This window comes from Alternaria infectoria (genome assembly GCF_024043175.1).
Source record: "Alternaria infectoria strain BMP 0036 chromosome Unknown scaffold_19, whole genome shotgun sequence".
NCBI classification, from domain to species: Eukaryota; Fungi; Ascomycota; class Dothideomycetes; order Pleosporales; family Pleosporaceae; genus Alternaria; species Alternaria infectoria.
This window is the reverse complement of record NW_026250708.1, coordinates 242,282-264,552: the sequence shown is the minus strand read 5'-3', so window position 1 is coordinate 264,552 and position 22,271 is coordinate 242,282. Positions and strand designations below refer to the sequence as shown.

General features: G+C 51.2%; 12 protein-coding genes across 12 annotated transcripts; 5 read left to right on the top strand and 7 right to left on the bottom strand.

The window, feature by feature from the left end:
- Window positions 1–57: 57 nt before the first annotated feature.
- On the top strand, window positions 58–744 carry J4E92_008851 (uncharacterized protein; the record flags this gene model as incomplete). The annotated part of the gene is made up of 1 exon (XM_051500201.1): window positions 58–744. The coding sequence occupies one exon, from the start codon at window positions 58–60 to the stop codon at window positions 742–744; it is 687 nt and encodes a 228-aa protein (XP_051349589.1).
- Window positions 745–976: 232 nt separating this feature from the next.
- J4E92_008850 (uncharacterized protein) lies at window positions 977–2,014 on the top strand (the record flags this gene model as incomplete). Its single annotated transcript, XM_051500200.1, has 1 exon — window positions 977–2,014. The coding sequence occupies one exon, from the start codon at window positions 977–979 to the stop codon at window positions 2,012–2,014; it is 1,038 nt and encodes a 345-aa protein (XP_051349588.1).
- A 608-nt stretch (window positions 2,015–2,622) lies between these two features.
- J4E92_008849 (uncharacterized protein) lies at window positions 2,623–3,738 on the bottom strand (the record flags this gene model as incomplete). Its single annotated transcript, XM_051500199.1, has 1 exon — window positions 2,623–3,738. One exon carries the CDS (start codon window positions 3,736–3,738, stop codon window positions 2,623–2,625), a length of 1,116 nt encoding a protein of 371 aa, XP_051349587.1.
- A 348-nt stretch (window positions 3,739–4,086) lies between these two features.
- Window positions 4,087–4,707, top strand: J4E92_008848 (uncharacterized protein; the record flags this gene model as incomplete). The annotated part of the gene is made up of 3 exons (XM_051500198.1): window positions 4,087–4,141; window positions 4,195–4,557; window positions 4,691–4,707. The coding sequence occupies 3 exons, from the start codon at window positions 4,087–4,089 to the stop codon at window positions 4,705–4,707; spliced, it is 435 nt and encodes a 144-aa protein (XP_051349586.1).
- Window positions 4,708–6,601: 1,894 nt separating this feature from the next.
- On the bottom strand, window positions 6,602–8,248 carry J4E92_008847 (uncharacterized protein; the record flags this gene model as incomplete). The annotated part of the gene is made up of 1 exon (XM_051500197.1): window positions 6,602–8,248. The coding sequence occupies one exon, from the start codon at window positions 8,246–8,248 to the stop codon at window positions 6,602–6,604; it is 1,647 nt and encodes a 548-aa protein (XP_051349585.1).
- A 3,144-nt stretch (window positions 8,249–11,392) lies between these two features.
- J4E92_008846 (uncharacterized protein) lies at window positions 11,393–11,701 on the bottom strand (the record flags this gene model as incomplete). The annotated part of the gene is made up of 1 exon (XM_051500196.1): window positions 11,393–11,701. One exon carries the CDS (start codon window positions 11,699–11,701, stop codon window positions 11,393–11,395), a length of 309 nt encoding a protein of 102 aa, XP_051349584.1.
- Window positions 11,702–12,650: 949 nt separating this feature from the next.
- Window positions 12,651–13,836, top strand: J4E92_008845 (uncharacterized protein; the record flags this gene model as incomplete). Its single annotated transcript, XM_051500195.1, has 2 exons — window positions 12,651–12,801; window positions 12,884–13,836. 2 exons carry the CDS (start codon window positions 12,651–12,653, stop codon window positions 13,834–13,836), a joined length of 1,104 nt encoding a protein of 367 aa, XP_051349583.1.
- A 73-nt stretch (window positions 13,837–13,909) lies between these two features.
- On the bottom strand, window positions 13,910–14,725 carry J4E92_008844 (uncharacterized protein; the record flags this gene model as incomplete). The annotated part of the gene is made up of 2 exons (XM_051500194.1): window positions 13,910–14,464; window positions 14,516–14,725. 2 exons carry the CDS (start codon window positions 14,723–14,725, stop codon window positions 13,910–13,912), a joined length of 765 nt encoding a protein of 254 aa, XP_051349582.1.
- A 500-nt stretch (window positions 14,726–15,225) lies between these two features.
- J4E92_008843 (uncharacterized protein) lies at window positions 15,226–15,965 on the bottom strand (the record flags this gene model as incomplete). The annotated part of the gene is made up of 2 exons (XM_051500193.1): window positions 15,226–15,765; window positions 15,822–15,965. The coding sequence occupies 2 exons, from the start codon at window positions 15,963–15,965 to the stop codon at window positions 15,226–15,228; spliced, it is 684 nt and encodes a 227-aa protein (XP_051349581.1).
- Window positions 15,966–16,324: 359 nt separating this feature from the next.
- On the bottom strand, window positions 16,325–16,884 carry J4E92_008842 (uncharacterized protein; the record flags this gene model as incomplete). The annotated part of the gene is made up of 2 exons (XM_051500192.1): window positions 16,325–16,423; window positions 16,471–16,884. 2 exons carry the CDS (start codon window positions 16,882–16,884, stop codon window positions 16,325–16,327), a joined length of 513 nt encoding a protein of 170 aa, XP_051349580.1.
- Window positions 16,885–17,680: 796 nt separating this feature from the next.
- On the bottom strand, window positions 17,681–18,832 carry J4E92_008841 (uncharacterized protein; the record flags this gene model as incomplete). The annotated part of the gene is made up of 1 exon (XM_051500191.1): window positions 17,681–18,832. The coding sequence occupies one exon, from the start codon at window positions 18,830–18,832 to the stop codon at window positions 17,681–17,683; it is 1,152 nt and encodes a 383-aa protein (XP_051349579.1).
- Window positions 18,833–20,204: 1,372 nt separating this feature from the next.
- Window positions 20,205–21,148, top strand: J4E92_008840 (uncharacterized protein; the record flags this gene model as incomplete). Its single annotated transcript, XM_051500190.1, has 5 exons — window positions 20,205–20,258; window positions 20,315–20,668; window positions 20,723–20,809; window positions 20,859–20,949; window positions 21,000–21,148. 5 exons carry the CDS (start codon window positions 20,205–20,207, stop codon window positions 21,146–21,148), a joined length of 735 nt encoding a protein of 244 aa, XP_051349578.1.
- Between the last annotated feature and the right edge of the window lie 1,123 nt (window positions 21,149–22,271).

Below are 22,271 nucleotides of genomic sequence, written 5' to 3'. Positions count from 1 at the left end.
TTAATAGCTGCGCGCACGACCAGATCTTACAGTAAGAAGTCGGTCTAACGGGAAATCATGAGCGACGCAGCCAAGGCATTGACGACAGAACTAAGGAACGAGTTGGGAAACCTGCCACCATGGAAGGTCACAACAACGCAGGAATGCATGGACAAAGGCGAAACGACATGTCTGATCAAGAGAAAGTATTGCGGCCAGGCCGCCGACTATAACCGGTTCCGTCCGCTCGCTCGTTCGGTACATCGGAAATGCAGAAGAGAAATTGGCAAATTCCCGGATATCACGGTAGACGTTATCAAACGATGGATTGACGAGAACTACTGGGATGATGCTCAGGTGAAGGCTGAGTACCAACGGCAATTTTACAAGGCGCATCCCGAGATACGTCGGGCGAAGAAGTTACTGGCTGAGATGAGACGTGATCTAGGAGATTGCCACCTGGTCGACGAACAAAACGTGCTCAGGTGGGTCAAGAAGAACTTAACGGACAAGCGTGTCGAAGACAAGTATAAAGGCGCTCGTGACAGGGCTGGTCCTTTCAACCGTGCGGAGGCCTTACAGTATCGTCTACAAGATGAGCTGAATTACGAGGCAGTTGCGTCAATTGCTGACCTACGGGCTCTCTTCGAGGAACATGATGATGGCCATGATCCCCTCAGCGACGACGAGATTGTGGAGATCTATCGGAAGCAGATAGCAGACAAATCGGCGGCAGAATCATTACCTGCCGGTGATGGGGCCTAAAGGTGTTCGGAAGGGATGGAATCACGTCATGAAAAATGGTGCCGTAGCTGTTCTTATAGTGAATGATAGAGACAGATTATTTCATTGAGTCCATAAAGTCCGAAATGTTTCTTGATCTAGTTAGCGGCAGATAGTGACGGGTCACACCCTACGCCTGCACCGCCTCTCCAAAGAACTCTCTAATCATCTGTCCAACAGTATCCTAACATCTCGCAATACGAGTCAACACACGATGGCCAACCACCGTGTAGATCCGGCGACATCTCACATCATGAGCGCTCCACTGGGCGAGTGGAGCCGCACCGAGTGTCTTTACATCCAATTGCACTGCGAACTACTCCTTGCAGTTGCGCATCTACCTGCCGCGCCGTGTCCTTTCATCGACGACATCGCTCAATTTATTAGTTACTGTCAGTACCTCGCTGCTCCAGACGCTGCGACGGATGATACACCAGACGAGTCAGGTAGCGGCGTAGCGAAAGGCGTCAACACCTTCGTAGAGAAGCGAGACAAGCTATCCGGATTTGTTTTGTGGGCTCTTCGACAGATGAGTCTGAAAGCGGTCAACAACAGCGATGCATCTAGTATCAGCAGCATCGAGGTCTCGCCAGCCATGCTACGGGAGTATCGCCAGATACGCGAGCGACAGGGTTTGGACACGTACATGTATGACCCGAGGTTGTGGCCGGAGCTTTGGTCATTTCTTCAGGATACTGCTCGCAAGCAGTTTCCTGGATTCAGCGAAGATTCTACGCAGGCCGACCTCGCACAAGACGTCGACACCGACGGTAGCGCCCACGCCGTCATCAAATCTGGACCTTTTAACGACCCGGCGAACATATCAGACCGGGAGCTGATGGAGGAGGACAATATATCTACCGCGGGCGACGACGTGAACTCCGGCGCGACCGATGAGGAAGAACAAGCAGAGCCTGGAGGCTTCGCGCAGGGTCAGGTCCGCGCTAGATGTACAGGCACCAACAATGACGGAACAGCCTGTCAGCGAAGAAGTCTAGATATTGAAGAGAAGGATCGTGCGAGCTGGCGTTGCCATCTCCACGATCCGGAGAAGAAGAAGATTACTGCAGCTGCTCGCGCGGCAAGGAACGCAGCGAAAAAGGCAGCTGCGGCATCAGAGCCCAAGAAGCAGAAGGGTGGTAACAAGGGAGGAGAGGCAGAAGATGCGAAGACAGGCGGAAAATGCGCTCGGAAGGCTGATGCAGTGGGTGGAGAAGGAGCAGGTCAGTCATCCAAGAAGCGCTCGAAGTAAGCGCCAGCATATCAAGAATGGTATATCCACGGATGTCGGCAGAGCAGGCCCCTAAGCCGCTTCCTACACATCGATAAACAAAGTTCGGTTTGAGGGTGAATATAAGTGAAGGACAAAACGGGCAGTCCAGATATTGGCGGCGCATAAAGTCTGTCGTCTGGTACGGTGGAGATGGATATAGCGAGGCGCCATAGTACACCAGGAGCTTTGCGGAAGCATTCCGGCTTCGTGGTGTTTACCCGCCCTGTGTGACAATCGGATGAGTCAATGGAATATCTGCAATTGAGCCTTCTTGTAAAATCACCTGTGGCTTTATGGCACTGTCGTCAGTCTTTGGAAGCGCCATTTGAGCCAACGTGCGATTTGTCAGGGCGGCGAGCGATGCATGAGGAGATGCGCGGGTGTTGGCGTGGGCACAGGATAAAGAGGAAATGAGGACAAGTTTGCAGCACGCTATGACATCATCACTTTCAGTGTTTCCGACGCGACAGCAACTCCGATCCCACCCTCCAACAGCACCAGCGCAGCCCCGAGATGGCATTCCCGCCGCCTCTCCATTTTATCTTCTTTGACATCTCTGTCTCCTTAATACCATCTTTAGTACCCCTTCAAGCTTTCCACTCCTCTCGAAAACATTCTCCTCTCACCGCTTCTTTCCAAGCCTCGATAGACAACGGTTTCGCATCGCTCCAGCCTTGCTTAGTCTTGTGGATGCGAACACCAATAGCGTGTCGATGATTATTCCGATCACGACTCCCCGATAGGACGACCGTTTCAGGATCCTCGTAGTGATCATTCGCGAGCATCGAATCTTGATCCAAGCCATTACGACCTCTCTGCAGCAGTATCTCTGCAATGAACTTGTGGTACTTGGGGTCTTCGACATCTACCATGCGATCTATGAGTTTACGGTCGATGTACCAGGTCTTCTTGCGAACTGCAGTGCCAGCCTGCAATGAAATGCTACCAATTCGTTGCCAGAACTTGTTCCTGCTACTTGGAAGAAGTGTCACGGGTTCCGTGTCCGTATTCCTCACCAGATCTATGACTCCGAGACAGCTGTACTTGATAGCCATTGCTATGCAGAAGTTCGCGAATTGTTGTCCGCCATCAGAAAGAATTCGTTCCAACTTCTCCAAAGCGTTGTCGCCTTTGAGTCCTCCACCACGGGACACAAAGGCTTGACTTTCTTTAACGGTGACTTCGATATTGACTTTGTTGATCGTTGCCTCGCGGCCGGCGCGTCCATACCTGTACATGACTGCGCAAAGAGCATCATTCAATAGGCGACCAACTGTCCCAAACTCCCTGGAAGTCTGGACCCATCCCCAGGCCAACAAGTCGTTCAACTCAAATGAGATATCGAACTTGTCGAGGTTATTGGTATCGGCAACGGGTGTGTCAATCCATCGCAGGCGAGGCTCCAGAAATAAACCACGTTCACGAGTTTCAGGTCTATGAATAATTATCCGGAGGGCATATCGTAACCCCAGTTGAAGCGAAGATGAGCGCTGAAGGACCTCGGTACGAAGTTGACGTGAGGCCTGACAGAGGCCAGCAGCGTGGTGCTTTACGGGGCGAGGAAAGACGGTGGGCGAAGATCGATGATATATATCGTAAACGTCGGATTCGGATACATCCGCCGGCTGCGGGTTGTGCGTAAGTAGCAGGAGATCGACGATCTCATCGCGAAGCTCTCGGGGCAGGGTGAGTAAGGAAGCCATGGCTGCACAGTCTGACCGAAGATGGGGCCAGCACTACATTTATAGAGAGTTGAAGATGCGGAATTTTGGAATTCAGGCTGCTTCATCGGAGTACCAAGAGTTGCAATGCTAACGATGACTCGTAGGTAGCAGCCTCTAGCGAGCCACTCACAGCCATTGCATTTTAGATGCGACCAATATACGAAGAGCTTAAAGAGACATCCTGGGCTTTTTTCGCAAGGGTCTGCTTCAGTCTGTGGCACGGTGGGGTGAAGTTACCATGGTACCACCAAAGCCTTCGTAGGCCTCCATATTTTCCGAAGTTTTCTCCCACATCGCTTCAAAAACACATCGGCCTAACGCTACACGATGACCTCTTACCTATGCCTCCACTTACCAGAGCCATGGCAGACAGCAGGTGGAAGTGCGTCTCAGCCAGTCGCTACGCTGTGCAAGTCTCGCTTTGCATGTTTGCAGTCTACCTCTCCACCCTCATCGCGCAGACGTCTACTCCCACAGTCATGATATGGGGTAGCGCGCCATACATCGGCCTCGTTGTCGCTTTCGGAACACGATTTGGCCCATCCGATATGACTGCATCCCAGACATACTGCGTCATCACTACAGTCATACTCTTGTACCTCGACAAGGCTGCGACCGCTATTGGCAAGACTGCCGAACCAAACTTCGAAGAGACTGGACTTCAGCACCGCGCTGTACACTTTGCGCTTGCTTTCTTCGTCCTTTCGGAGCTGGAATACCACCGACAATACTACGCTACCAAAAGCTTCAAGAAGTCAGATAAATCTTCGTGGCGTTCTTGGGTGGCTGATGCCGATCGTACGTTTAATGTCTCGAGACATCAGAGTGTATATTGGCATCTGGGATCTGTCGATGAAAGAAACAATCAGGAATTGAAGGAATCCTTCGCATCAACGGTGTACTACATTCTACGTGTGCTCCTCTTCGACAGCCTACCATTTCACTTAGTCGGCGGATGCTTTAATTACGCGATCAACAGCACGGTGAATTCGACCCCTGCGAATGGTCGCCTGGCCATGCAAATGATCGCAAACTTCAATGTCTTCTTCAATACAAAGACTATATGGGGCGTCTACTTGAACCTCTGGGTACTGTCCAGGGTCGTACGACAGGCCAACTTCATTACCGTTTGGGGCATCTTCCGAGTGTCATCTGGTGCTCTTGATTGGTGGAAAAGCAAGCGAGTAACCACGTGTGAGAAGCATTGCGAGAAGTCACAGGGTGATCAGCGACTGTTATGAGTAGTTGTAGAGGATTTTGTGGTAGTATGGTAGTAATGCTAATTCATTGGAGTCTAATTGCCACATCTTTTACCCCAACAACATCTTCATAACATCAGCAGGCGTCCTCTTCGGCGCTGCAATCTCCAGCACCTCCTTGCTCGTTGTCTCTGCCTTTGCCTCGCCATTCCACGCCGATTGCGGAGCACGCTTGATAGAACCTATCACGTTCTTTGCCTGGTTCGACGCAGCGACCATGTCGTCCACAAACGACAGATCCTTGAACTTAACGTCCTCAACCTTGGCGCCGATGTGCTTTTCAACCATCGCTACAACTTCATCGCCGGTGATGTCCTCCGGGCCGTTGAGGACATACCTACGCTTGTTGTGCGCAGAGGTGTCTTCCTGGAGTAGGAGATGCGCAGCAAAGACACCAACGTCATGGGGATCAATGACGCCAACCGGTCCATCAGCGCTCGCCATCGTGCGCAATGTGTGTTGCTTTCCGCCGTTGCGAACAGCCTTGATGAGCTCAGCAGCGGGCATAAGCCAGAAAGTCGTGAACACGTTTGGCTGCAGTGATGTCCAGTGTATGCTTTCGTAGGTTGGAGAGTCAAGCATGGCCTCAATGGCCCAGTGCGTACGTGGGTAGTAGGCAGGGCAGTCTGGCTTCACATTCGCAGCTGTTGTGGAGATGCGCACGACGTACTTGACGCCAGCGTCACGGGCTGCAAGGTGGAATGTCGATTCTTCGGCGAATTGGTTGGGCTCGTTGTGTGAGGCTATGAATGCGCGGGCGACATTGTGTTCGCGTAGCCACTCCGCGGTGATCTCGACCCAGGTGTATTCGACAATTTCGACATGAGGATATTTGGCGAGTGCCTTTGCTGAGGAGCTGTTTGCAGATCGTGTGACGGCGAGGATGCGATAGTCGGAGAATGTCTTGCTGGATTTGATGAGTTTCGAGAGGGTCTCGACAACACTGCGGCCTGTATTGCCTGTGGCGCCGACAACTAGGAATGAAGAAGCCATGATCAGGACGGTGAAAATGAAGATGAGTGAGTTCGAGGAAGTTGTTTCAGTGCAGGCTGATGATACATGTTAATCGATCGAGGTATCTTCCTTTTGTACAAAGTTGCGGAGTGTCGACGACTCCGGAGTGTCACTAGTTGCGGAGTGTAACCAGCTGTTGAGCGTTGCGCGTTACATCACGCACCCGGATTTTGTCCGAAGACTGACCAATCAGCGAAGCGCGGAGTGGAAGCCGCTAGCATGTTGTGGCGGGCGCTAGAAGAAGATGCGTACCTCGCGCGACGACCATCCAACACTGAAAAAAAGAAAACGTGGAAGCGGAACAAGCAGAACAGCAGCAGTTGCGGGTTTGTTAGTTATTGAATGTTGGAACAAGCAGAAACCAAAATCGCATTAATACTACTCCACGAGGTGATCAAGGACCACACATAACGTCCAACCTCCTAATGACACTGCGCCATCTGATGCGCACTTATATAACATGATGAAAACACAAAGGCCAACTCAGCACCCGTAGGCCACCGTCTGTCCATGCATCTGGAAAGCGATTGCTACGCCGAATGGATTGATGTCTCCACGAAACCTTCCACCTACTCTGCCTCTTCCTCGTCGCTATAGTTCTCGTCAACCACGATCTGACGAGTAGCATGCGTCTCTTCAATTATCGTAGTCTGCTCGACTGCAGTTTGTTCGATTAGACGACCTTGAGCAGCCTCAGCTGCGGAGTCTTCGAGCGCGGCTGAGACCATCTGCTGTTCGGCGTCGTCATAGTCTTCCTCCCCCATTTCTTCGTCTTGCTCAGCATCGTCGTCTTCAAATATCACCGATGAAGATTCATCACCATCGTTATCCTCGTAGGCGCCGGCCAGGACTAGGAGATCCTCTTCTTCCTCGTCAAGCGCGGGCTGCTCAGCATATGGAGGAAACTTTTCGGTCTTCGACTTCTTAGCAGACCGCTCTTGGTCTTGAGAGTCTTCCGAACCACGGCGCTTGCGTACCAGAGGGCTACCGAACCCATCTTCACTTTCCGATTCCTCCACGGCAGCCTGTGACTTCTTCTTGTTCAACGGCTTCTTCTTGGCTGGCTTCCTAGGCTTACCACCCTCGTCGTCGCCATCGTTGCCGTCGTGGGTGTTGTCGTACTCCTTTAGTAGAGCCTTGTCCGGCTTCCCAAAGGCGGTCACCAAGCGCCCCGACGCTTCGAGTGCCTTGGCTTCAGGCGAAGGGTCGCCGCGCCATCTTACATTCGGTGGGTCTTCGCCACGATCGTAGCATGGTTTGTACGATGTGTACTGGTAGCGAGTGCTCTCTACTGTCCGACCATCAGAGAGTTTCCCGAAAGGAGTAGCTTCCCTGAAGTCCTTGCCCTTGAAGCGATCGTTGTGGAGCTCAGTCAACTCCCAAATGGATGCGTCGGGATTGTCCCGCATGAGGGAAGCCAGATATTCTCGCTCGATTTCCGACCACGGTGGATCAATGGTCACGCGATCAATACCCTGGTAACGGCGATCGTTAAGAGCCTTGACGGTTTGCTTGTCATTCCAGTCTTTTGGTACCTTGTTATAGCAGTAGATGACCGGCTCTCTCTTGTGGGATGTAGGTTCGTTCTTATCCTTCAACCGCATGTCCATGAGTGGGATGGCAAGTAAGTCTTCTTGGTTCTTATCCTGAGGGAGCTGATCAACGTCGTCTGGCTCAACCTGGAAATTGTGCTTTGTGTCGCGCGTACCGCGCTTGTATCGGAAGCCACGATTCTCCCACATGGGAGGCTCAGTCTGACCCATGCTCTCGCGGGCGGAAGGCTGTTTAGGGCTGGGCCGAGGATCACCTGACACAGGCTTTGCACCCCAGAACTTGCTCCATTGGTCCGTCGGAGGAATGACTATACTATGGGTGTAAGAATCGAAGCCTTCTCCGACGGGCGGCTTTTTTGGCTTGGCCTTTGGCTCCGTGGCGGCGGGTTCCTTGGGTGCTGCGGTCTTCCTGGGCTTCTCCGGGGTAGCGGCTTTTGCGCCCTTCCTGGGTTTCGGGGTAGGAGCGGCCTCTTCTGATTCTGACTCGTCCTCATCTGGAGGTCCTCCTTCCTGCTCTTCGACGGGCGCGGCAGCATCAGAGGCACTGGATTCGTCGTTCGCACTCGCAGACGCCGCTTCAAAACTAACAGCCTTCTTCGCTTTCCTCGGTGTTTTGGGAGTCACACTCTGCCCGAGCTTCGAGCCGGCGGGCTGCTTTGACATTTCGGGATGAGGCAGTTGCGTATTGGTGTGTTGGATCGAGCGAGGTGGTGGAGTAGTTGTATCGAAAGCACAGATAGGTTCCAAGAGCAATTGGATGGGGTCGCGTGTAGAGTTGTTGAGTCGGGTGGCAGAGGAGGGAGCGAAAACCTTGCTTTGCGGGGTGGGAATGGCGCAATGGTAGAGAGTTGACGCGCGTCTGGATTGGGAAGACATAATTGCAGTGGGAGACGGGGCGCAATAAGTAGGAGGACGGGGCGCGGCCATTGTAAGGCTACGCGTGAAAGGTCGTTCTGGGGCGTGAGGAGGGCGCTTTGACATCTAGATCGCACAGTGTAGAAATACATCTTGCGCGTTTGGTGTCCTTTGAAAGTGAACGAAAGTTGTGCGCGGATCAACAAAGCCAGCAACAGTGTAAGCAAGCCCACCCGACAATGTCCCAGGCGGACAAAGGTAAAAGGGTACGACAATTTCTCCTCGCGCGCGCTCAACTAGGTCCTTCTATTGACGTCTTTCGAATGATGTGGTCATCTCGGTCGCTTCTCTTCACTATGCGGATAGTGTCCAAGTGATTTGCGCGCAAGAAACCTTCTCAGCCAAGTATATGTGACTGACCTGAGAGTGCCTGACGCACAATGCCACATAGCGACGTGACCATGTGAAAGCTCATCGCTTGGCGGTGCCTGCGATACCGCATTGCTAAGGCAACGCGAGGGAATGGTCGCGCTCCGCTGTTGCACGAGGTGAATGCTGCGCACATCTCCCGCGACCTGGGGTTTTCGATGTACCATAACCAGTCGGTTCGGTTTCTCGTTAGGAGTATTGAAGCCGGGTAGCAGACTCGTTATGCGGATCAATGAAATATATCGCAAAAGCTTGGCTGGTGAATCTGATAATCGCGCTTTTTGCTTCCTCGCGCAAGCGACCATCCTCGAACTTTACCTACGTCTCGCAGCGACGCATTGAAGCACGCTGTCATATCTTCAACTCGGGACTGACGTATGAATGAAGAGCTAGTAAGAAATGCAAATGACGGCACGATAACGGAAGTGTACATGGTGCTGCCGTGCAGGACATGAGGTTGGGGATGACAGCTTGGAAAAAGGTGAAAGTGTGAAAATGGAAGAACTTTGCACAACCGCAGATTTTTAATCATCCATTTCGTAGCAGCGCATGCAATTGAACCGCTTGGTCTATATAAGAAAGCTGTAGTTAGCAAATGTAACAATAGAGACACTAGGTGTCTAATTTAGGTTATTTAACTTATAATTTAATAGGTATTTTTAGTATAGTAGTAAAAATAGCTATACTATAAGTATAAATTTTATAATACTATAGTTACTTATTTTTAAAGTATAAAATTTTATATAAGTAGCACTTAAATTCTTTTATAATATTTTAAATATTATCTTTATTATAAAAAATATATAGCTAATTTATATACTTACTAATACTAGTAACTTTATATATAAAAAATATAAATTAGCTACTTTATTTTAGAACTTAGTCTAGTAGTAAAATAAAATACTTAAGTATATTACTACTTATTATAATACTAGTAAGCTTAACTAAAAAGAATACTAATATAAAATAAAAGCTCTAATTTATAAGTAAGCTAAAACTAAGTCTCTTTTTATATATTTTATAGTAACTATACTAGTAGAAGTTTATATTTTTATAAAGTAGAAATATAAAGCTTTTACTTACTTTTATAACTTTATAATTAGTACTTTTAATACTAGCGTAATAATTCTTTTAATTTACTTTTAACTAAAAGTACTAAGTAACTTTAGCTAAAAAAAGTATAATAATACTATAAAGAAAATCTTACTAAAATTATAACTAAAGCTATAAAAGTAGAGAATACTTTTTTATAATAAAAGATAATTAGTTTATAATAGTAGTAGAAATACTTTAGAACTAGATAAATAATTAGTATAATTTTAATACCTAACACCTCTGCAGCGTAATGCTAGACACTAGGGGCACGACAGAGACAGCTGTAGACAGGAAGGGGGCGGGACGTCGGGAAGTTTGCCAATCAATAAGATTGTCCTAGCGCCTTGGCATACGTAATGACAGCTAACTCGCGATCACGACTGCTGTGAGCCTCAGCTAGTTCAATCACTTTGATGTTGAGGTGTATTAAAAGACTTCACACTGATTTAGCAGTTGTCCGGCTTTGCGTACATTGCGTTCACCACTATCCCATCGACCCTGACTATTACAAGACGCTTACGGCAATCGGCGGAGTTGCCTGATGCCGATGCGCTCACATAGCACGTCACGATCATCACGTCTTCATGGGCCGAAAGGCGCAACACGCTCGCTCGAGCAGCGGATTATAGCATTCGGCCAGAACGGTAATCTATCTCGCATTGCGAAATCAAGAGTGAAGGGTGAAGTGATTGCGATGGCGTACCAAGAGGTATCAGAGGATGCCGACTAGGTTGAAATTGGAATAGTAATTAGACATTATAATACTGAACACATCCAGTCAACGCTCATGCATCCTAAACGGTGCGTACACTATCAAGTATCAACATCCCAATTCAAAATCCTCAAACTCCACTTCAGGCCATGTTGAGCTCTCCGAATGGCGTGGCGATTAGCCAGGCCCATGCTGGGCGTAAGAGCAGGGCGGGATGTATCAGGACCAGCCCGACGCTCGACTATCACTCCTTGATAGCCAATAAGGAGAGTGCCTGCATTGAAGCAGGTGTGTCAATCGTGACGAGACAGATCGGCTGTGTCAACGTCATTGACCTTCCTCTCAACCAACCGCTCTTCCACGCGGGCCTCGGGTTCCCGAGCCGCGATCGATATCGACACCGCGGGACAGCCGACTAGCGGCGGCGGCTGGCGGGTTCAATGGTCCATGTCGTGACACGGGTCGCGGATTGGCGGTAGCTCGGTGTGCAATCTATGCATCTGCCTTTGAGTTGAGGCTTGCCGGGCTGAGCGCATTCATGATGCGATTTCGTATCGTTGATGCTGCCTGTCGATGCTTGTTCGATCCGGGAATGAGATTGTGGTGGCCATAGCGCATGGCTTTGAAAGGCGGCCCGGGTCGATGGGACAGGACAGCGACTAGTGCGTGCGACTATGCGAACGCTTGTACCTGCATGACGATATCATGTTTTGTTTTCAGAGACTGGCATCGCTCGCACGGCTGCTGCTGCGTTGAGAGAAACTGGAGAACCGTCGGTACAATGTCCTCACTCTGCCGAATAGAGTGGAGTCGCTTGAGAGTCCATCGTCAGGGAATGGGGATGGTGAGGGGACTTCGGGTACAGCTCGCTCGCGATGCTGGAGGTGCTCTTCGTCCATGCGCAAAAGGTCCGCTTCGAACTGCTCCATCACAGTGAGGGCTGGCGCAAACTCGGGGCTCAAGAAGTTGTTGAGTGGTGGAGGGACGGCCTCCTGGCTCGCAGAGTAGTATAGCTGGGGCCTCATGTTGTTGAAGGGGTGAAGATGTTGGGAATGTTGAGGATGTTGATGCGATGTGTTGCTGTGGATGAGATGCTGGCCTACTTTCCAGAGGGTCGCGTCGCGTTTATATCACAGTATCGCATGTCGTCATGCTCTCTTCTCATCCCACACGCGCTAAGTCGCGTGGCAGCTCCAATATCGTACCTGAACCCCACGAGCCGTGCGCAGTTTCAATACAATAATAAAATAAGACGTTCCGGAACGATCGCATGTCATTTTTCCCGATCGCATGTTATCGTCCGATCTAGTGGTCACCAGCATCGTCATGGCCTTGTTCCAGACGATACCCCTGAGACTTCCCGCTTTCCGGGGTCGATCGATCGTAGCGCGTCATCAGGGATGCTGCATCATCTGGCAAGATCCAGGTTTCACCCTAGCAGACAGCACCGTGCGCGATGTGCAAGAATTGAAGATTGAAGTTGTCGGTGGCTTCTTCCATGCGCTCCTGAATCTCGTGAGGAATGTCTTGGTGTTGTAGGCTGGCATCGGCTCGCGCTTTCCGACAACACCCTGCCTACCTCGGCTCATCGGGCGAAGACGGCCAATGCGGGACGCTCCTCACGAACACCTCGATGACCAGCCGTGAGCACCCTATCGTCATCGCAACGACACATAGAAATAATGCCCATCCCCACACCTTTCGGCGGTTTTCTGCCCGCTGCTCGAGATCCACCATCTGCATTTCTTGCAGCTTACATAGCAAATCCAGGCCTTAAGTAGACGATACTGCCCGGGATGCCCACCCCACCCTTTTCCCAAGACCGCCGAGACTGGCTGAGCGAAATTTCTGGACTGTTTTCCCAGCGCAAAACCAAGGACATTAAAAGCACGACATCTACGTCAACTGTAAACCTTAGATTTGGCAACCCAAAAGCGTTCGATTCTGTTTCAACTTTCAGTTCGAGATCTCGAGATGACGCCTCCACAAAAGATCAAGCAATGGCTCACGGGCCAGGACGGGCTCGATAAGCTCAGGATGGGCGAGGCGGATTGCCCGGCCCCTGGTGAAGACGAGGTGTTGGTTGAAGTTCATTCCGTGAGTCTGAACTACAGGGATACCGAAGGTACGTACTGTGGGATGTGGTCACACCTACTTTTGTGGCAGGGTCCAGACGGCCATTTGAACAACGCTAAATACGTGGACAGTCGCCATGGGCCTCTACAACCACCACAAGTCCGTAGAACATCCCCCCGCTATTGTCCCATGTAGCGACATGTGCGGTGTAGTTGTTGCGGTTGGCCCAGTCTCCAACAACACTTCAGACCCCTACAAGAACCCAGCTTTCCAGCTCAAGGAAGGCGACCGGGTCATCAGTACATTTGCGCCGAAGCATCTCAGCGGTCAAATCAAGGCCTCAGACATTGCGGGTGGCCTAGGCGGACCTGCCCCTGGAGTATTGACGCAGTACCGTGTCTTCCCCACGTATGGCGTTGTCAAGATTCCAGATTATCTATCCGATGACGAAGCGGCTTGCTTGCCAATCGCAGCTGTAACCGCCTGGATGAGCTTGAACTGTATGCGACCAAATGGCGAGATCATCGGACCGGGCGAAAAGATTCTGTGCCAGGGTACTGGCGGTGTAAGCATCTCTGCAGCCCAAATTGCATCCGCAGCAGGCGCAGATGCCATCGTCACATCTTCCTCCGATGAGAAGCTCCAGCGCGCATCCAAGCTTGGTGCGAAGACCACCATCAACTACCGCAACACTCCCGACTGGGAGAACGCAGTCCTTTCTGCTACCTCCGACGAAGGCGCCGACATCATCATCGAAGTCGGTGGTGCGCAAACGCTCCGCAAGTCGTTCGAATGTGTACGATTCGGCGGATTGATCTCTTGCATTGGCTACCTATCTGGCAAGCAAGATGAGGCTGGCGACAGGACGAACACGAACTTGTTGTGTTTGAAAAGAAATGTCACGCTCAAGGGCATTGTGAACGGTCCTAGGACTGAGCTCGAGAGAATGCTCAAGTTCTACGACGAGAAGAAGATCAAGCCAGTGGTCGACCGTGTTTGGAAGTTCGAAGAGGCGGATCAGGCGATCAAGTACCTTTTCAGCGGAGGACATTTTGGAAAGGTCGTCATCAAGGTGAAGGAGTAGATGATGTTATTGGTATGTCGTGAGTCAGAATATACTACATGTAAACACTTGCTATTTGCTACTTAGTGATGGACTAAGCGGAAGACCGAGCGCGTCGCTCAGCATCAACACTTGCACCCCACTTGCGGAAAGCCTTAGTAAAGCGCTTCGTTTCCTCAATAGCCTCCTCATACTCATCAGCGACAACGAGTCCCTCGTACCACGAACGCTCCGTCTCAGCCAGCACAAGACGCCACTCCTTGCCCTCCTTCAGCGCCCACGCCAAACCGTGAACACCCAGACGAAGCAACCATAAAGCAGCAGAGATCTTGAAACCCCACAGCTCGCAGTTCTCTCGGTCCGCCGTAGGCCAGTTCTCTTCGTGGTCCATTACAGCTTCAATGACGCTGTAGAGACCTTCCTGGAAATGAAAGGGGAGGCGGTACAGACAATGCATGATATTGCTGATGTTGTCTTGGAACGGCTTGCTCTCGTTGGACCATTCCCAGGCGCAGTTGGCGAGGGTCTCGAGGCCGGCGATCAGAGACAGGCAAGCGTCGCACTTAAACGTGCTACTGCAGGTCTTACGGCACTCGGAGGGGCGGAGGTGGTATCGGCAGGTCTCGACGGCGGTGACGTGATTTTCACCCTGTGTTATCTCAGTTTGAAGGTTTCAACGGCCAAGGAGAGTAGTGATGACCTTCTCGAAGAGACTATCTTCAGTTTGAGTGATCTTGATGATCTCGGTCCAGACATCTTTTGCAGCAGTAGAGGTTGGTGCGGATGTCTCTGGGTAGTCGCCAGGGGATACGAGGACGAAGCCGTCTGTCTCTTCAACGTCGTCGACGGTACTAACAGCGCTCTCGTTGCTGACGTTATCGGCAGTCTCTGAGATCTTGGAAGCAGGCATATTCGTCGCGATTGTGTATTGGTTGGTACTATACTTTGTAGAGAGGTTGTGGTGTGTTCCGAGATCAGGCCGCGCAGTTGTAATTCTGACGGTATATATAGCACAAGAGAGAGGGATCACAGCTAAGAAGTGCCATTCAACAAGTGGGTCTGGAAGAGGTCCGTGGACTGAGGGCTTTCTTCCAGAAGGAGAAGGTTGCGGTGAATGTCTACTTCGCACTCTCTCGCAATGTGCAGATGACCAGATCAGGCACTCATTTGTACGACCATTCAGGCGACAGTGGAAGGATGCCATCACGCGTGCTCGAAGAATATATGCTTGGGGATATCCTTGTTGGCGACAAGCTATAGCAACTATTCGTACGCAAGCTGACCTCCAAACAAAGGTAAAACGTGTTCCTACACCTTTCCTCGACTGAGGCAAACATCAAGCCCAAATACCAAACACGACCAGTGCCAGGAAGCACATACTTGCCCTGGCCTAGAAGTCCCATCGACCCTTCAATCGTCGTCTTCAGTTCGACCCTTCTTAGCAAACATCCCAGCCGCGCCCCTCCCCCACATCGTCACCTCCGCAGCAACCCGCATAAGCTCCATCTTCTTCTCTTCATACTCTACTTTACCCTCATTCACCACAATCCACGCCTCCTCCGCCCCCAACAAACTCTGCATCTCGCTTTTCCCCTCCACCCTCCCCAGCATAAGCCCTTCAGGCCCAAGCTTCAGCACCCAAATCACCACCGAGATCTCGAACTCCTCGTCCCTGACAACCTCACGCTCGAGGTTCATCCAGTCGTCTGTATCGAGTATGATGGAAAGAACGATGGAGAGACTGAGTTGGTGTTGTGGCGCTAGCATGTGTAAGTATTCCGCGACGAAAGAAGGCTTAGTAGGATTGTCGGAGAAGATCTCGGAGCAGATGCGTAGGGTATCCAAGCCGTCGATGATTGCATTCGATGTCAAACTAGGATGGGGTCTGGATTTTGTTTCGATGGCGAGGATTTTGGCGTAGTAGGCGATGATGTCTTGCGCGCTTTTGTCCTGGGCGGAAGCGTTAGTATACATGATTGAGCTTTGAAGGGCGCCTGTATGCTTACTTCGATGGTTTTAGCAGTCTCGTCACGAACGAACACGTAGCTGCCATCAGGATGTCTCGGACGTGTATCATTGGGGAGGGCGACGACTTTCTTTCCGTTGACGAGCTGGGTGAAGTCTTCTTGGCTGTTAATATCGTCGTTCATGTGAGGTTTCTCTGGACGCGGCATGATGGTCAACCTCGTGGCGAGAAGACTGTAGACAGTGTCTGTATATGTGGAGTTGAGTTACTACGAGAGTAGAGAGCGCAGTGTTCTCTCTCTAGGTCGGCCATCGCGTTGGTCTATGACAGGAAGTAGGTCAGTGCATGGGGCGCGATTCAATGCCAAGATGATGCGATACGCAGTATATTATTTAGCTTTCTCTTCCGTGAACTAACCTTTTGGACCATGACGTTAAGTTGTGCCTACGTCCGTGCTCGCCGCTGTAGGAAGCCAGCGAGAAACAATACATGCTATACTACGGCCCTCTCATGCCTCCCGCTTCTCCTGAACTCAGTTACCTGCTATTCTTCTCGCACGCCAGGCTTTCTCCGCCACGATTCTCTGCTCAATCCTGTAAGATCAGTCCCGTTGATCGAGCGGAGAAATAGTGACAACAGAGTCTGTTCTCATCAGCAACTTGATGCGTGGTTATCGAATCTTTACTTACCTTCACAATATCTGGCAAATCTATTCCATCATCCTTGCTATCGCTCCCTTCAGCACCGGGAGTCTTCTCCGCTGTTTTCTTGACAAATCCCCTCCTCACACCACCATTCTGCTCTTCCATCTTATTAGAGTCACTCTTTGACCCTGGGTCTTTTTCTTCTTCACGCTCTGGGAGCTCACAGCTCGAACTCGAGCCTTCGGCAACAGAAGATTCGACATCGCTGTAGGAATGGTAGTCGGCTTCTACGAACACGTAGCTGTCTTCCATTTCTTGATCCTCGGCGAGCTCTTCGTCTACGGTGACGTCGTTGTCGGTGTTGAGTAAACTTATATACGTGCCTTCACTGGGCTTGGTGATGGCGCGATCTTTGTCACTGTTGTCGTTGCTACCGACATCTTGCTCGGTAGAAGACATGGCTTAGGTCGTGTATGGAAGGAGAGCCTGATCTGTTGGCGATCCCTGTGTAGTCTTGTGTGCCCGCGAGTTGGGGGACTGCGCTGCCGTTGAGTGACAGTGTGAGCACTCCCATACCAGAGTAGCTGCGTATATATGCGCTTTGAGAGCTCTATACCAGATCGCGCCATTAAGGCGACATTCAATCCTCTTTCACTCATGTCAACAAGTAAGGCTCCAATCCGCATGAAAGCGACCCAAGCTTCATTATATCAACATGCCACCAGCAGTTGCTTGTCCTTCGAAGGCAAATGGGGCCCGAGTGAAGCAAGCGGGCGTTTGAGAAATGACAAACATGGCGAGCCACTCACGACATCTGCATCGCCAGTGAGACCAGAATAAAACGACCCTCGTATGAATGGGAGAGACGAGGAGACCAAGAGATCAAGGACTCACTCGCTGTCATTAATGATGGCCAATGAAAAAGATCATTTGGCATGGAGTCCACAAAACCTCAGTCGATTGCGACGTATGATGCTGAGAAAACTTGGTTCTAATGCTTCTTAACGATCATAACTTCGATGCTGCGCCCTCTTCATATTCACTCAACTCTTTCTTATCGCAGTCCCTTGGACTTTCACCAAACTCCTTACCCTTGCGACATGACAGTTCTTCGGCGCTTTTCCACTTCCAGGCCGCATCTTTCTCTTCGCCGTTGGCCTTGCCGCTTAGTACGTTGCACATGTATGCGCCAGCGACGGGGAGGAATCTGAGAAGACGATTAGTACTACAACCGCGACATGGAGTCTAAGGCCACTTACTTGTACGAGTGGAAGCTACCGCCAACGGCGAGGTACAAGTTGGCGAGACTTTTGTGAGGATGTCGACACATTAGCCAGTCTTCGGTTGGCGTAACGGCGTCGTAGCAAATTCGCCATCTGTCTGGTTGCTTGCTTCGTGTCCAATCTGGCATAGCACCGTGCATGATTTGTGCGCTTTCACGCTTGAGTCTCTCAGGGACATCGTTCTGGTTTCTTCGAGATGGCATAGTGATTTTATGACCGGAAGGGGTCGTAACCGTGTTGATGATTTCTGTCTTGATGTCGTTGATCTTCAGCGTTCGGTTCGGTTGCGAGGGTGGGATGATGTCGACCTCTCCGCCAATGACGATTACAGGTACTGTTTCGTCGATCATGCTCTGAGTGTCTTGTTCGTTCAGGGTATAGTAAGCAGAGACCCGTCCTACAGCGGTGATCTGGCGCTCGATGCGGTCTTTTTCCTGGATCTTCAAAGCATCCTCGATCGGCGACATCAGAGAGCTGGTCCATGCTCCTGCTGCCAACACGATCTTGTCGGCTTTCAGAATTTGACCATCTCTCAGCTTTACACCTGCTAGGCTGCGTTGGTCGGCGCTCAGCAATAACTCTTGCACGTCTCCAGTCACCCTCTTGACTCCTAGCTCCAATGCAACCTTCGTGAAGCTTTGTGTTGCTTTTTCCGCGTCGCACCAGCCGGCTTCGCGATTGAAGTAGCCCTTTCCATATTCTGCAGCCTTGATGCCTTTCGTCACAGCGTACTTGTCCAGCTCTTGCGGTTCTAGATCGCGCGTGTAGTCGCCCCCTCTCTCAACGAATGTTTTTCTAATCGCGTCGCCAAAAGTACCGTTCTTTTTGTCTAACACGACCCAACCGGTTTTGTGGAAATGACCCTGCACTGCTATGCTCCAGAACCAAAAATGAATAGCTTCATTGGCGAGATTGCAGTATAGATGCGACTCGTAGTCGGTGCGAATAATGCGATTAGTGTCGATGGCTGCCGCTTGCTTTTGCTTTAGGGACGTATTGCTATCCCAACGGTCGACGATGGTAATTCGCGATGGATCTTTGTATTGTTTGCCCAAATGATAGGCCGTAGACGCGCCAAAGGTACCAGCGCCTATGATGAGTACTGTAAGCTCGCTGTTTGCCATATTGAACGAATAGTGATCAAACGTCGTAAAGCTTTCAATGATGTCCAGGATAATGGTGAGGCTTCCTGGATGGTAGATGAGACTGCTTGCGCTAGTGCTGCGGGGTCTTTTGCGGATCCGATGCCCCAGCTTGCCCGAAAACGTGCATTGGCTCGCGCGATCGGGAAGGAACTCAGGATGCCCAGGTACGACGCGTTCCGGACATGACGTATCAACACAAAAGCTGGCGCATGCGAATGAGCCCTATTCCGTCCAAAGTTGCGCTGCTTTGGCAAGTGACATTCAGCGAGCCGGAGAGCCCCGATGAGCAAATTCAGGCCTACCCAACCTCTTGGGCTTTGGCAATAATTTCGGTCGATGCGGGATGCGCGAAGCTTGCTTGGAGACTCGCATTCGCGTCGCGAGCAACGAGTGTCGCGGTAGGTGCAAGACCGCCCGTCGCGAAGAATGTTTACGCTTTATAGTTAAATGCCGCATCAACTGCATCACTTCGAGATCGCATTTCGGTGGTTGAGATCAGTCGCGAGGGCGTAGAGGGATGGTGGCACATCATTCGTGGGAAGTCGCTAACTAGAGCTGGAGTCGCTCCTTCCGGATCATACAGCTCACTTCCAACACCAAACACCATCCATCACGCGCATGCTTGTCAGTAGTAGCGGCGCATGTTACACTTACTTATGGCAGCGATTAACACGAACGGATTTGTTCTCTAGATGATCAAGCCGTTCGCTGCGGCATTGTTACTTGATCGTGCTCCACGCTCTCCAGACAGTCCTCTCCTACATGTATGGGCACCATACACTCATCAACAGGTATTCATGACTCACGGAAAGTCACTTCCGATAACACGCATGCGCTGCTATAACACGATAGGAGAGAAAGAGCTGGTGATGGCAAGAGGCAATGGGCAGACAGCATACCTGGACGGACTAGCCGGTTGCATCATCGGCAACGTGTCGAAGATGTCAGACGTTTAGCCTGGAGGCCTTGCTCGGTTTCAGTTCTGGATATTCACTACCGACGAAGGATTCACGGTCCTACACCTGTTCTTCCAATGTAGAGGCTGCTTGCGAGATGCATTTCCTGGAATGGTTAGCGCGAGCTGTCTCGGCTAACCTTCCGTGTCAGACTCGAAGTATCTTTGGATACACGTACGAACACAGCGCAGAGCTTTACGCAGCAGAAGGCAAGACCTCAATTCAATATCACTGCTGGAAATTAACACAGAACCATTTGAGGAGCTTTATTGAGACCAAGTTTTCACGCATCAATCTCAGATTCGCCACTGCACGACAGCACTTTAGTGGCTCCTTCGGCAAGCCCCACCATCGAGCGTAGATTGCAGATTCAGCAACTCTCAACCAACACCACGATGTCTCCCAAGATCCATATCGTGCGCCATGCGCAAGGAGAACACAACGCGACCGTATGTTCCATATCATAGAGAAGAACCTCGGAACCAATAAGACTAACTGGCCGCAGCGCAATTACAGCATTCGCGATGCTGTGCTGACAGAAAAAGGCAAAGAACAATGTCGCACGCTTAGCTCGGCATTCAAACATCATGAAGAAATAGACGTAGTATTTGCGTCGCCGCTGCGCCGAACAATTCAGACCGCCTCGCTGAGTTTTGGACCTGTGCTCGCGCGGAAAGAGGTGCCTTTCGTGCTGTTGCCAGCCTTGCAAGAGGTCAGCAATATTGGATGTGATGTCGGAATTGCAGATACTGCAGATGAAGTGCACGCATTCCTACCGAAGCTGTTCGCAGAGGGTCAGCTCGACTTTGACATCAGCAAAGTTGATGCATCAGCGGTGACAGCGGGCTGGAACTCCAAGGTTAGTCGATCTCCCGGTTTGACATCAGCATGCATGCTTACTAATGCCTCGCAGGAAGACTATTGGGCATACGAGAAGCGCGCCATCTCGAAGCGCGCTTCTGATCTCAGGAACTGGCTGTACCAAAGGCCCGAAGCGCAGGTAAAGCTGCCGTTAGTTTCCTCTTAACAGCGGTTTGCTAATGAAACAGGTCCTGGTCGTCACTCATGGCGCATTTGCACACTTCCTCACCGAGGACTGGGAAGTCGAAGACCCCATGGTTGGTACAGCGTGGAAGAATTGTCGGTACATCTCTGTATTTAGTCTGCAGTATGGGCTAACTCTAATATAGGTGAACATCGCGTGTTTACGTTCACGCCTGAGTCGACAGCGGAAGACGCCCACGTGGGTGAGACCTGGGAGAGCAGGCGAAGCAGAGGTGCCCAAGAAGTCGAGAAGGACCCGCATGTAGTGGATGAGTTTCTCAAGACGGCGGCGTAGTTGAGTAGTAGTGTACATAGTCCGCGGCGTCAGGTAGCTTCCGACAACGGCTGTGGCATGCCGTTCCGTCCGTTGTCCAAGAGTCGGAGGGTCCACGAATAGCCAATACCCGATGTGTTTACTGTAGTAACTTGCCCGAGTGCAATTGCGCCCTTTGATCGACGGATTCTCCCTTCGCTCCTAATCTGGAGTACCACGGCTGTTCGGCAAGCGCGCCATGATGGCGCAACATCCCACGGTGCCCCCTGAGGCTTTTGGGATCCTGGGGTAGACGGTAGCCACGTCCAAGCAATCACATTCACCCCCCATATCATTGGGCGGCGCAAAGTTCGGCAATGCACTCCACAAAACCCTGGATCAAAGATAAGCCACGGTCACGCCGCGCCTGCTATGACCCTTCGAGCAGCCAAGCTGCAGTGCGGCCAGACCAAATCACCGAGGGGCGCGTCGTGCATTACCGCGCTGGGTGTAGTTGACGGGACGCATCGGAGCAGCCTTAGTCAGAGTTTTGCGCCCCGGTACCTGTTCGGTTAATCTATCAAGCCCCGCCGAGGCCCGGGATGGCGCGGCCCTAAAGGCTTGTCGCCGCCCCCATGCAGCCAAACCAGCCCTACGCGACGCCTCTGTCGTCGTCACCACCCAGTGCAGACGCTTATCCCCAGCTTACAGGTTGTCGCGTGAGCACCGCAGCTCTCTTATCTCCAGAACCGCATGCATGGTTCGCTCTGATGTCACCTAGCACGGATCCAGGCGATGTCACATCAAGCACGTCCCCAAACTCACCACTCAAACACGTAAAAAAGAGAAAATTTTACGTCAACTGCGACGCACCATGTGGACCGCGTCATTAACGACGCCACTAAAGGGCAACGCTTCTGGCTGCACGCACCAAGCTCTGGTACGATGCGAGCAATAGACCGAAGTTCGCTAAGGCCCTCGATAGCCAGCTTTCGGTCAACATCGGTCGCCCAGCATGCTGGGAGCGCGCGGGGGAAGGCCGCTTGGAACATTCTATTACACATGCAGAACATGCGGAGAGATAAGACGTGCTGATATAAGAAACAAGAGCAGCCGCTGGCCTTTGAAACGGTTATTCCTGCGTGCCGCTGCTAACTCACTACCT